Here is a 13,461-nt window from a genome sequence, read left to right as displayed (position 1 = left end):
TGTGTGTATCTGCACGCGTGCGCGCACATATATATGTCCGATATGTACAATGTTTGGGAACTCGTACGCAGTAGTTAAACATATCGAATAAAATACGTACACTGCGAAATGTACACAATAACGTCCTTTTCTGGTTTTGGTCAGTTAAAAAAAAAATTATTTTGTAAAAGCCATAGATTTTCTCCTTTTGTTTCTCGTTCTATGTTTTTCATTCTCGCCTTTTATTTTTCGTCTATCAAATAGTATACACACACAGTATATACATATATGCGTTTATGCGAAGATTAGATGGTGGAAAAATGAATTCCTTCGGAAGATATAATTAATAAAATGTTGAGTTTAATCCTGTAAAGGTTGTCCTTAACTTATTGCGATGTTTAGATCAAGCTTCGTCGCAATACAAAAGAGCAACGGATCTGATTTCACTTGGGTTTATTGCAAAAAGGAAAATAAAATAATGAAACATCACCAAACATGTTGCGTAGAAATAGAAAAAAACATTCGATTTCGCGAGAATGAACGACATAGCCGATGCTACTTTGTACCCAGAAATACGCGTACAGTTTCTTTGACGCGTTGTCGTAACGTCCAGAATGGCAGCGTTGACATTTTTAAAGGTGCGTGTATCAATGATAGTTCTCAGTCTTGTAGAAAAAGTTAGTCTGTTAAATTTCGATGATTAACAGTCACCGCTACAAAACTGTCCTGTCACAAACGGTAGCCGTTAATTTTTTTCCCCATAGGAACAAAAAGACTGAATTCCGGAACGAAAACATCGCGTTTCCCAAATGAAACGTACGAGACTCAACATGCCGCTGCATGCTTGGCTCTTAAAGCAGCTATTCGTTGACTTCGTCTTAAAGTAGGTGGACGTGATTCCGCGTCAGTTTCCTCTTCCGAATCAGTGTTATTGAGTGCCATCTTACCATCATACCGCCAACTGACAATTGCACCATCCCACTGAAACAGATTATCATTTCCTACAATCGTGTTTTCATTTTCCTGCAATCTCTAGTAGAGATACATATCTATGATACATACAGATGTTGAAACGATCTCCTGATGAAATGGATGCCAACTAACATCACGTACGCATCCTTTGTGTCCTACTAAACTACTAACTATCCTACCCGTCAAGACATCGTATACTGAAACGAGTTAAAAATGATTTGTACTCGATTCTTCACAAGGTCGCGTTTTGTTCGCAGAAGTGAAAAATTTGAACCTACTTATTACCCGTCCCGCGGCGCACCCAGTATATATATACCTTTGACCAGTAATAGACGAAGGTGAAAAATGACAACGTATTAAAGTTTGGAGAACGGAGTGGCCACGATAAGTCATAATGCTAGTATCGCCTTCCAACATATTTCTCGCTTTATGTACTGTAATATAGAAGCAACATCTTTTCACTTAATTCTGTTTCGATAAAACGCAGCTCGAGAAAAGATTAATCGGTTAAATCGTTACTAACGTCGCTTTGGTACTCGTTGCCATCGATAATCCCAGTTCTGGTTCGCAACAGCTTTACGTGTATTTTGTTCACCGTTATGGTCAGAAAATGCGCGCACGTCCCACAGTTTGATTGTTTGATCTTTACTGTTGGTGATCAAATATCGGCCATCGCCACGCGGATCGATATACGTAATACCATCCATGTGACCAGCTAATACTCCAACGGGGTATGGATCGGTTTCGTTTAAAGTTCTTCTGTCCCAGACCTGAGCAAGTGAAAAAATTAGGGAGAGTAGAGTAGAGAGAAAGAGAGAATATCTTCGTCCCTACAGATGTCAATACCTTACAAAGACCATCATCGCCAGCACTGTACAAAATTTGTGAAGTATTATCCGCAAAAGCAACTGTATTTACGTCGTTATCGTGACCTTCAATCTACAAATAGAACAGTAGGAAATAAACGATTGAATACCAACTACGGGAATAATATATACATATATATACATATGTACATACTCTGAAAGCACGTTGATGACATTCTCGATCGTAGACATAAAGATAGCCGTCATTTGCTCCACCTAAAATTTCCCGGCCGTCACTAGAGAATACAAGGGAAAATACGCAAAATCTACGGTCTTCTGGGCACAATGATAATGATTCTTGAGGACACGCATCTCCATAAATGGGACACAAATACACTGAGAAAAAGAAATGAAACTCACAGTCGATTTACATCATTTTCAATACCGATTTACAATGACACTTACAACATTCCGACCAACTTGAGTAAACAATATAATTGCCATCAGGACTAAATGCTGTGTCCAAGATACTCCAACCAACGTCTCGTGCAGGAATTATTTTGAATTCTACAAAGTCTCCATCGTGTGTTCGATAAAGACGTAAAAGCTTGTCTGTAAAAATGTCGCAAAGTTAAATAAATTACCTTGGAATCGGCTTCGATTACAAATGATTTCGATCGCTTGCCTTGACTAGCGGTTAAGAAAAATCTTCCATCTTTAGAATATGAACCGCAAAATGCTTTAGTGCTATACTTAGCAACTTGGTGCATTTTATTGGGTAAAAAACTGCTGCTTATTCTGCACTTTTCCCCCGTACTAAAACTAGGACCTAACGCTCTTCTCTGAATCATCGATGTCACAGAGATATTGCGTTTGTCGACGTTATCTATGAATCCGCATGCTTGCTTGGTGGCAAGACTTATCTCATTTTTCTGAAACGTCAAAGAAAAGAGAAGAGGATGAACCACCCCTTACGGAACGCAAACAGAATATAACCGTACTGCGTATTTGTAAATAACAAACATCTAATTTGGATGTATTTGGTAAAGATGTAATTCTTGGGAGTTGCGAATTCACAGCGTATTCTTCATCCGAGTCATCATGATCTGAAGATAGGATGTGCAGTTGGCCGCTGGAACGACAGAATAACGAACGTTAACGATTTAACGTCGGCGTTGGCAACGATACCGTCACCGACGAAGGGGCAGACGAGGAAAGAGGTTAGGCCGTTCAATTTGATAGACGCAGGACAGATTAAAAAGACCTTGGCATTTTATCAGAACGGAGAGGCAAGCGGAGAAACAAACGATTTCTATAAAGAAACCGAATTATACAAAGAGGTTAGTATTTTTCCTGTTCTCCCTTGTTGGCTCTCTCTCTCCGTCGTTCTTCCTCCTTCTCATTTCTGCCCAGCCTCTACCCTCCTCGCTCTTTTTCTATCACGTGCATACGTCTAGACACGTTCATAGAAAAGATTCGGAACGCTATTAAACCTTTCGCCCGTGAGATAACATTCAACCAACCTGCGTATCAAGTATTGCAGGACAGCAGCGAGCCCAGGATCATGTTCAATATCCATATTCCGTGAATTAATGCCTCCCATGCAGCGAGCAAACGAATCTTATTTACCGTCTAAAAGCAAACAAGGAAAACGTCCAAGGGTTGATGGCGTTAGTGCAGTGACTATGACAGTTGAAACAGACGATGACAGGAACGACGAGAGCGCGTGAGAACTAAACGCCGAAGGGGAGGGGGGAAGAGAGCGGATGGCGATATCTTCGAAGAAAAACGTTTCTGTTTAGAAAATTTATTGGTACCAGTTACGATTACGATGATCGCAACGCGTTTATTAGAAATTCATGGAGCGAGCGAACGAGCGTGCGCGCGTCTCGGTATTGAGGAAAGTGGCCGACCAGCGAGAAAATTGGGACCGTTTCTCGTTGGGGGTTGTAACAGGAACAGAAATCGCGTTTCGAATCTGTACAAATATTGCTTTCAAACGTTCCAATTATTTGCTAACAGACAGATATCATCGAGCGTTCATTTTCTGAATATGACGAACAGAGAAGTTTGTATTTAGTGAAATGTCATGCATGCTAATTATATGTATAATTAAATATACAGGGTAATCGATAATATATCTTAAATAATGCAATCTACCGCAGAAATAAACGTGCTTCCATACGATTGATGTTTTAAATGTATACTTTATTGTAGAAACATTCGATATTTGAGATGATTTATTGCTAAAAGTACATTAGTCAAATGTTTCATCGTGTTCAAGATAATATTTGCATGCATTTAACTATGCATATAGTATGTAATTAAAGATAATTGTTGGATAGCTTATGTAAATTTAACGACTACACGTATCGATTCGTTTAATTAAATGTTCTCTTTATGATATCGATCAAGCTGCGAACTCGGTTGGTAAGGATGGAATTTTTGGTTAATTATTTAGGCTCGATAATCGCTGGTAATACCGTGAAAACTTTGTACCGGGGAACAGAAAAGATTCTAATATCATTTGCAAGCATTACTTGCGTCGCATTGTTAATAAGAAATTTAAAAAATGCTGGATCGATAGTAGAACATTCAGTCGTTCGAACAATAACAAAATTAATTCGATTAGAAAAAAAATTTGCAGAATAGATTCCGCGAGAAAAAGTAGTTAACATCAATTTGATAATTTTCATCTATTTCATGTATTAAAAAAATTAGCGATCAATGTGAATTTCGCTCTCTCTCTCTCTCTAACTCTTTCTTTGCCCTACTTTCATCATTTCCCATCTTCATATATATTCGCAGACATCATGCTCGCGCTACAATTGTAAATTACAATCCTTAATTCGTAACAGCGTGACTCTTGACGCCTACAGTCGATTTACCCTACTTTCGTACTCAGCTACGTCATCTCCCACCCCTGTCGACTGTCCCGTGGGACACGAAATTACAAGTTCGAGTGGGGAACGAAAAAAGTTCGAGGGGTAATTGGACGAGATCTCGGCGCTCTTTCGTATCGCTTGGGATTTCGCGTATCGGTTCGGCAACAATCAGAGGTAATCCATATCGAACCGGGTCCCAGGATTCCGAATAGCACGAGGGTATCGAGGATCCTGCCCGATCCTGTCCGAACTTTTCCGTCCCGTCCCGAAGCTCCCGACACTTGCGACGATCCTGCACCCGTGACCCATAGCCACAGCTGTCCGCAGCCCAGACCTACAATTTCCAGGCAGAGGTCCTACCTACACTCTGCCCAGAGTCGGGACGAAGCTGGTGTTCGAGACTCTGCCCGAAACCATAGCCCGGATCCGAGGGCGCGCATGCGTCTTCTCGCTACTTCCTTCCGACTTTCTCCCTCTTTCATCGGATGCTGGCAACGTAATCTCGCACAACAACGTTATCATTAGGAGGAGAGCGAGGTTGGGAACAAGGACGATTGGCGAGTATCGCGATATACAACGTGAACGTCGATGTCGCTGGTACACCCATTACCGATGCTACCAAGTGACTCGCGTGGGAACAAGTAGAAAAGGACAGGGTAGCGAGAGTAGAAAGGAAGAGGAAAAACGCAGGAACACGGACAAGGACGAGGGCGAACGTAATAGGAATCGCAACGACGGAAATAAGGAAAAGTGGAAGAGAAACTCCGCCAACTAGTAGTAAAACGATAAGAAGGAAAAGAACATGAATGAATACATGCATTAGACGGTGGAAAAAAAAAAGCAATGAAGAGACTGTAACATCACTTTGGCCAAGGGAAGGAATACTCGCTACATATCGTTAACCAGGTGGTCGAACTTAATTATTAGACCCAACGATGCGCACGAACGACGAATCGAGGAGCATGCCAACGGATTACTATAAACAGTGTTACAATTTGTATTTGTGCTGATGCAATCGCGCGTCGATCGTGCTCGACTGTTTCTTTGGATTCCTCGCGCGTTCTTGAGCGGCGCGCGCGTGCTCCGAGCGGTCGCGCACCGCGCAATACCCTTCTTTCGGTTTCTTCATGCTTATAGTGCTTCTATACGAGGTACAACGCGATTCCCGTTGTCGTCGGCAACAGGTGAGCCATTACCAAGTGTTTCGTTCGCCTTTGCTTTCTTCTTCGTTTCCGAACGATCCACTATCGAGTGGACCTCTCTCGTCCCATCCTCTTTCCTTCCCTCTCACCCTACTTCGCCTTCTCGCTTACTTTCCTCCTATACATCCGTTAAACCATTACTTCTTGATGTTATCACTCCTTCTTACGACTCGCACTATTCTCGTTCGTTTACAGTCAAATCGTAGCCGCAACGTTGTTACCCTCTCCCGGTTTCTTTGGTAGTAAACAATGATTTGCACATTGTTGTACAATATATATATGTATATATGTAGCTGGTGCTATCTTTGAACGGCTGGCCCGGCGATATACGGATTATACTTGAATCGATCGAGTTAACACCGAGGCTAGATGAAGAAACTTTCGATCAATCGTACTGCATAATTGCTTCTCGTACCTGTCGCACGGCTGTTCTCTTAATTAACTGTCTTGGCGAATGCTGTGTCGTACAGTCGTCGAGCTTGGTGTATGTACATATTTTATATATCGTGCTCGACATTCGTCGACGGAAATTTAACGTGCGTTCGTACGATCGTTCGATGTTCTGTCTGGTGTTCAATCGATGATCTTCGAACGAGTCGGGTGTTCAGCCGTTTTATGAGATCGGACAACCGCTTCTGTCTTTTCTTTTCATTCCATTTCTTATCTATTCATTTTAGTTAGTTTCATTTTAAGCAAACGAAGCACAGAAAGTTTCTCCTTTCTCATTTACATTTAATTTAAGGACTAATTAAAGGGACGCGATAAAAGTTTATACCGATTGCGATTTGAACAGATCTTATCTCGTTCAATTAGTTTCATTTCCCGAGCCGAGTTTGTTTTGCGGTGCAGTCACGGAGGACACCTGAGGGTATAGAAGTACGAGGTGGTAAATCGATAAGGAGTTGCGTAAGGAAGAACAAGGGAAGATAGAGTCGGAGACGAAATTCGCGCGAAGGGGATAAGAAAAATGATTAGAGACAACGATTCGATCAATGTTTACAGTTTGTTCTTAAGAAAAAAAGGTAAAAAAAGAAGAAGAAAAAAAATGGAAAATACAAAGAAATGTTTACGTTTGATCGTACAGTTGGTGCGGCGAATATTCACGATCGAGGGAGGACAGAACCCACGAGAAAAAACACGGGGGATTAACGAGCGAGGATCGTTATGTTTGCCAAGTCGAAAAGCAGCGGCTCGAGACCGAGCGTCCTCCTTCCCAATCCTCTTGAGAACTTGTACAAAGTAGGCAAACAGTCGGCTACAGCGGGTCCTGAAAATGCTTGGCGTATTTACGACGGATATACGAAAACAGATAGAAAGGTAATAATTCGAATAATGCCCCTTTCGATGGATGCGACTTGATGATCACCCAGAAGATAATAATCTTTTCTCTTTTCAGGAAGTCTCGATATTTTTTTTCGACAAGAGATCAGTTGAGAAGCTTCACAAGCCAAAACGGAAGGAGACCGTCACAGAGACGTTGCGCAAGGGAGCACAACAAATGGAGCGATTTTCTCATCCAAAAATACTACAGGTATATCGTACGGCGGTGATCGTTTCTCCATTACTGATAAGCGTCAATTCTTCTTATACAGCTTTTATAGAAATTATTAATAATTTCCATTGGAATTTCTCGTTATTCTGTTTGTAACACCTCGAATAGTTCTTACTGTCACAATAATCCTAAATTATTCCAATTAGAACTTTGAGCTGGCCAGTTCAGAACTTTTAACATTTCTACATCTTCCAACTCCTGCAATTTCTCACGATTCGTGTCGTGTGTCATTATCACATTGGAAGAGAAATTTTTTACCAATTAGTCATCGTCCTGATGGTACTGGACGTGTTATTATAAAATTGTTAGGTATTGCATGGCAGTTACGTTAATTTTTCATTTGTTCGAATCAAACCCTTCTACTCCATTAGCCTCAAACCTTCACTGATGCCTTTTATTGCCAACTATTTCGAACTTTGATCCATAACACTGTTTCCCAGACTTTTATTTTTCAATTGCTATGCTCTCAGGCATACTGTAGTCCTTTTTCTTTATTTCTTATCCGAAACAATGGTGTTTTCATTGTAACACAGCTCCACTCGGTCCAGATTTTGAGAGACTGAAAAGCCAACCGATACAAGTGATATTTTTCACGTGTAAAACAATTATGGCACGTCCGAATGCTGCCAAATCATTAACATTGATTGATTTAAGTCACGCGGTTGCCCAAGACTTTTGCACAGTACTGTATACAACCATGTAGACGATTTTTCAAATTATACGCAAAGTGATCCTGATCATTTTCTGCACAGGCATACAAAGTTGAAGAGTGCGCAGACAGCTTGGCGTTCGTATCGGAACCAGTTCTGGCCAGCCTTGCGAACGTTTTGGCTTATCAAGAGCAACAGGCGAACAACATCAGCCAGTCGTCGAGCAACGCAACGAAACAGACTTCTTTGACTGCCAGTCACCGTACCACCTATGTGAAGGAGTACGAATTGCTCGACATTGAAATCAAGTATGGATTATTGCAGGTGAGTCAGATACAAGTTAATTGTCAGTTAACGTTCTTAAATGGAAATCTGTGCGTGTATTATGCAGATTACGGAGGCGCTGCTTTTCCTTCACGGCACCTGTAAAGTTCTTCACAGAAACGTTTGCCCAGCGAGCATTATAATTACCAAACGAGGTACCTGGAAATTGTCAGGCCTTGAGTTTATCGGTAAGTCTCTTTTCCCGTAGAGTTCTCTACTTGAAATCGTGTTTTCCCCATTGTGTCTGACTCGATCTACGGTCTCGTTTCTTCGATTAGTAGAAAAAGTAAACGACATACCGATGATATCGTTGCAACCATGGACGAACCGAATGCCGAAAAGGACGCAGCCAAATCTTGACTACATAGGTAAGAAGGATGCGATCAAATATCTAGCTCATCGCCCCCTTTATAAACGATCACTCTAAATGCTTCTAATGGTATGCTGCAGCACCGGAAGTGCAGCAAAAGAAAGTAGGTGGTTTCTATAGTGACATGTTCAGCTTTGGTATGACTATATGCGCAATTTTTAATCAAGGCCGACCGCTGATTCAAGCGAATCACAGCTGTTCCGAGTATCTGAAACAACTGGAAAATGTAAGCAATTATTTATTAATCAATTGTACTGCTTTTCATATATTTTTTTTCCTTACCACATAATAACGCATATGCACAGAGATAACGATATTCACACGTTTTCTGATCATTCTAATTTCCATTCGTTCCTGGTATTTCATTCAAACAGCTCGAGGAACAAGTCACCGTGATGTTACCCTTAGTTCCTTTACCGCTACGAGAAGCTGTCTCCAGACTTCTACACATTGATCCGGAGAAACGGCCAACCGTTCAAGTTTTATCTATGATCAAATACTTTCAGTACGTAATACTCTTTTCGTGAACGAATGTTCAATGTTTTCTTTTTTTTCTTTTATAAACAAATCTTTATTTTCTCTGCTGTTAAGACTTTATTCTCCTTACTGATAAAATTCTATCGTTTTACAGAGATCCACCCGTGTACGCGCTTCAATTTTTAGACGTCAGCAAGATGAAAGATGTATTGCAGAAGGAGCATTTTTATACGACCACCCTAAAAGGAATATTGCCTTATATACCGAAGGTAATGTGCATTCGCGTATTCCATTATATAACGTAATAGATCACGTACGCGTATACGTACACAATGCGAAAGCAGCTTAATTAATTCTGCAGAAACTTTGGTACCAACATATCTGGACGTATTTGCAAACCGAATTGGAAAGTCAAGAAGTTCAATCGGCTGTGCTACAACCGGTACTTTATATCGTACAAAATAGTACACAAGAAGAGTATGATCAAATTGTATTTCCATCGTTACGGTAAGCATTATGAAAAGCTAAGAACTTTCATTATATGCTCGTATTGTGTCACGCCGCTAATTCGCGAATGAATTCTACGTGTAGGTTGCTTTTCACGAATCGTAATTCGATTCAAGGAACGGTCACGTTGCTGGAAAATTTACATTTGATACTGAAAAAGACGTCTCGCGAATACGTGGAGAGCGAGGTACTCCCGATGTTATACAGATCCTTTGAAAATCCAACAACCCAAGTACAGGTATGTGCATATACCTGTAATAAGTAAAGGGAACAGTAAAGAAAACGAAGGCGAGTGGCGGTGTTTATTAAGATAATATAACAAAGTTAAAAAGAAGTATATTTCGCAGACTGCGGCATTTGTAGCTGTATCGAACGTAACCGATTATATCGATGACGAGGCCGTTCGAAATATCGTACTGCCGAAGTTGCTTCAGGCGTTCGAAAAGAATATGGTAGACTCCAGAATACTTATGAATGTAATTCCCCGTATTTTAAGCCGGCTGGAGAAGCAAAAGATCATTGATTGCATCTTACCGCTATTGTTCAACGTGAAATTTCAAGAAGCTGAGATAATTGTACGGGTTGTAAGTGAGTATGCGGTAACACTATCCTTCTTGTGCAAACATAGGTAACATATGATTGGCGTACAATGAAAATTCGCTTATAAATTTTTACTAAAATTTAAATATTCATTAACAATCGCTGTACATTTACTGTCGTGCGTAAGTGCTATTTACTTTAAAAGTTAAGGAAAATAAAAATATAATAGCACATGATATAAATGCACACGAGTGTCGGTAAATATTTGGCAAGATAAGATTAACAAAAAAAGTAATAATTTTTAATACATTATTTATGCAAATTAATTTTCTTCAAATCTATATACGCGCAAGTAGATACATGTATTTGTCGTTAAAAAATGCAGAGTTTATTTGTTTCTACCATTCTGTCCTAAATACGTTTGCTATATCTTAATAACTTTAAAGGTAAAAATGAATTTTATTTGATATTAATTAAAGTATTTTCCTTGTACGTCCACGGAATAATGCGTAACAATAATAGCATACAATGCGTTAAATCGAGTTGAATTTTTGCGACTCCGTCAGACATTTACAGATTAATGTTAACCGACAAAAAGTATGGACTATCGGTGGATTGGATGGCGACTCGCGCGATGCCCTCTTTACTACCTCAGACTATCAACCCATCACTGAACCTCGAACAATTCGAGCTACTTCTCAAAGTGTTGCAGGACATGCTGAATCATATCGAAAGGTGAAGCTCCCGTCACGGTTTATCATTGAAACGTAACAAAACTTCCGCCAGGATCATGAAATAATCATTGTTTAATGTTCTTCTTTCCTTCGTTTCTCTTCTGTTTGTTGGGTTTCGCTGGTCTCGCTTGTTTTTTTGTTTTGTTGTCCGTCTTTTCAAACAGAAATCAGAGAAATCAGTTAACCCTGGACAATTTGTCCCTGTCGAGTCCGGAACGGTATCGAAGTTTACGTCACCAACACAGTACAGACAATATGTACGTCGCACCATTCAACATACCGAATTTGCGTATCGAGCAACGTAAAACTTCCTCTGCTGAAGATATGGTTCGAAAGAATAGCATAAGTACGAATATATTTCTTCTACGTGCACCTGAAAATACATCATATCTACACGGTTGAATAATGAATCGACTAATTTCTTATTGTTTGTCCGATAGGTTCGATGTCCACGACAGCATCGGCTGAAAACATGGCCAGAAAGGACTCGATGTCAGGTAAATTACGAATTTTCCATTAAATTACAGTAGATGCTAACACGACTTCAATCTCAACTATGTGTACACTGTTGTTTTGTTTGACCAGCTATGTTGAGGTGGTTCTCGTCTTCGAACAGCGACAACAACAATTTCTTGAAAGTAGCCAACACCTTTACAAGCAGACGACTATCGGAGAATACTCTGATAACACCGAAAATACGGGTTGCGCCGTCCTGCGAAAGTTCTCCAGGTGGTACACCCGGCGATGGGTTACCCCTTCGACGTCACTCAAGTACCGGATCGCAGGATCGCCGCGGATCGAGCATAAATTTATCGCCTCCCTTGGTATCGTATATCTTAATCGTAGATGAACAATTTTTAGATCACTCTCAAAACGACACGGGTATTGTTTTCAAGTGGTTGGTGCACTACGCATTACGAATGAATTACAATTAAATAGTTCATGGCTTTGCTTTGAAAGTGGTCTTACTATATATACATTTACTTGTCCTTTCTTTCATTCTTTTCGAATTTGTCTCGTTTGACCAATCGTTTTACGGTCATCGCATAACATTGATATAATATCTATAAGTATAGAAAATGGATATGATTAAAAAATTAGATAGTGGCCAATGTGGTATTAGAGTCCTATTCCAAGGAAATCAGTAAACCATTGTATGATGAATAGAAAAGAAAAGAAAAGAGAAGAAGTAAAGACGGAAATAGGTAGGAAAGAAAACAGGAGGAATGATCTTTTCACGAACTTTGCTAGGGTGGTGGAATGCCGACCACGAGCAGCAGTGTGCCGTACTTGTTTAGCTCGAGTATGAATAGTATACGCGGATCGAGGCGGCCGTCCGTTTCTTCAACGTCATCCCAGCACGGTACAGGCCTGTTGCAGCAGGTTGGCTCCAGCTTGGTAAGACAACAACCCTCCATCTGCCTGAATCTCAATGGACAACCATCACAACCACCAACACTTTCTCCATTACTCCAGCTACCAGGACAGTCTTCCTATTGACCCTTCGTTACAGTGTAAGGATATTCACTAGCTTATCCGATCCTCCTTTCTTTTTCTAATTAACGCAATCGAATTATCGTGAATCACGAATCGATAACGGCCTCGCCGTTTAAGGGAGAGATGAACAATAAGAAAGACAAAGAGTAAAATAGATCTAAAACAATAGAATACAGACGTCAACGGATGTCTAGTTTTAGAACTGAACTCGTTGCCAGATAAACAATCTTTCGCCGTGAATGCGCGGTGATTTGGATCTATTTTGTTATAGGAAGGGAAGTAGTTCCTATACTGTCCCTGCCTTTGTCCCAATTTCATTCTCATTTCTTCTCTTACATTCTCTATCGATAGCTTTTTCATTCGCCTCCCTGTCTTACCCCGTTCTGGCTATCTGCATCTAAGTGTATACAGTTTTCCAATCTACAGTTTATCTATTTGCTTGACATTCGATTTTCATTGTTCTACGTATATATGTACAATACTACTCTGCAAGTGCTACAATAATTATGGTTTGCATCTGCCATGTTCACGTTTGTATGTCCGATGATTTTTCAAAACAACCAAACTATCGATGATATCGTAAGAGGGTACTGAACGACACAAAAAAAAAAAAAAGAAAGGGAATAAAATGTCATCAATCAGAAATGTTAACTATCAGAAATAGACGCATTCGATCGGTTGGTGCTCCATTACACCTCATCTCTTGAACAGCTGTTACGCTAACAATTATAACTTAATGGTAACTCCTTGTTCCGTTTCAGTACCAATTGTTAAACAAACAATTCGACGCCTGAACACGATGTTTCCTGACCACGAAACGTATATATAGTTGCTCATCGGGAATCTAATTTCATTGGAGAACAGTCTAGCCATTATCGTACAGATCTTTTGGTTGCCGTCCATGCAACACAGGAACACGAAGGATAGATTGAAACAATAATTTTATAAAGATCCTATATTAAATAG

The 13,461-nt window shown here is 40.2% G+C and overlaps 2 protein-coding genes across 3 annotated transcripts; one reads left to right on the top strand and one right to left on the bottom strand.

Moving 5' to 3' along the window:
- Positions 1–563: 563 nt before the first annotated feature.
- Positions 564–3,466, bottom strand: LOC143431438 (DDB1- and CUL4-associated factor 11). The gene is made up of 10 exons (XM_076908164.1): positions 3,281–3,466; positions 2,781–2,889; positions 2,443–2,689; positions 2,223–2,369; positions 1,972–2,153; positions 1,798–1,890; positions 1,475–1,721; positions 1,230–1,385; positions 1,042–1,148; positions 564–960 (listed from the first exon to the last, which is right to left on the bottom strand). Exons 1-10 carry the CDS (start codon positions 3,358–3,360, stop codon positions 805–807), a joined length of 1,524 nt encoding a protein of 507 aa, XP_076764279.1. The 5' UTR covers positions 3,361–3,466; the 3' UTR covers positions 564–804.
- Positions 3,467–5,559: 2,093 nt separating this feature from the next.
- On the top strand, positions 5,560–13,315 carry Bma (SCY1-like protein bma). 2 transcript variants are annotated; one of them, XM_076908139.1, is made up of 18 exons: positions 5,560–5,826; positions 6,929–7,161; positions 7,241–7,375; positions 8,149–8,370; positions 8,438–8,558; positions 8,649–8,738; positions 8,821–8,966; positions 9,115–9,245; positions 9,372–9,486; positions 9,579–9,724; positions 9,809–9,962; positions 10,072–10,312; positions 10,831–10,999; positions 11,163–11,344; positions 11,439–11,495; positions 11,584–11,822; positions 12,250–12,396; positions 13,257–13,315. In XM_076908139.1, the coding sequence occupies exons 2-18, from the start codon at positions 7,009–7,011 to the stop codon at positions 13,287–13,289; spliced, it is 2,481 nt and encodes an 826-aa protein (XP_076764254.1). In that variant the 5' UTR covers positions 5,560–5,826; positions 6,929–7,008; the 3' UTR covers positions 13,290–13,315. The 2 variants fall into 2 exon arrangements, with proteins under 2 accessions (XP_076764254.1, XP_076764256.1); XM_076908141.1 differs by lacking the exon at positions 13,257–13,315 and adding an exon at positions 12,475–12,512.
- The last annotated feature ends 146 nt before the right edge of the window (positions 13,316–13,461 follow it).

This window comes from Xylocopa sonorina, chromosome 18 (genome assembly GCF_050948175.1).
Source record: "Xylocopa sonorina isolate GNS202 chromosome 18, iyXylSono1_principal, whole genome shotgun sequence".
Classification (NCBI taxonomy): Eukaryota; Metazoa; Arthropoda; class Insecta; order Hymenoptera; family Apidae; genus Xylocopa; species Xylocopa sonorina.
This window is presented reverse-complemented; position numbering and strand designations above follow the sequence as displayed.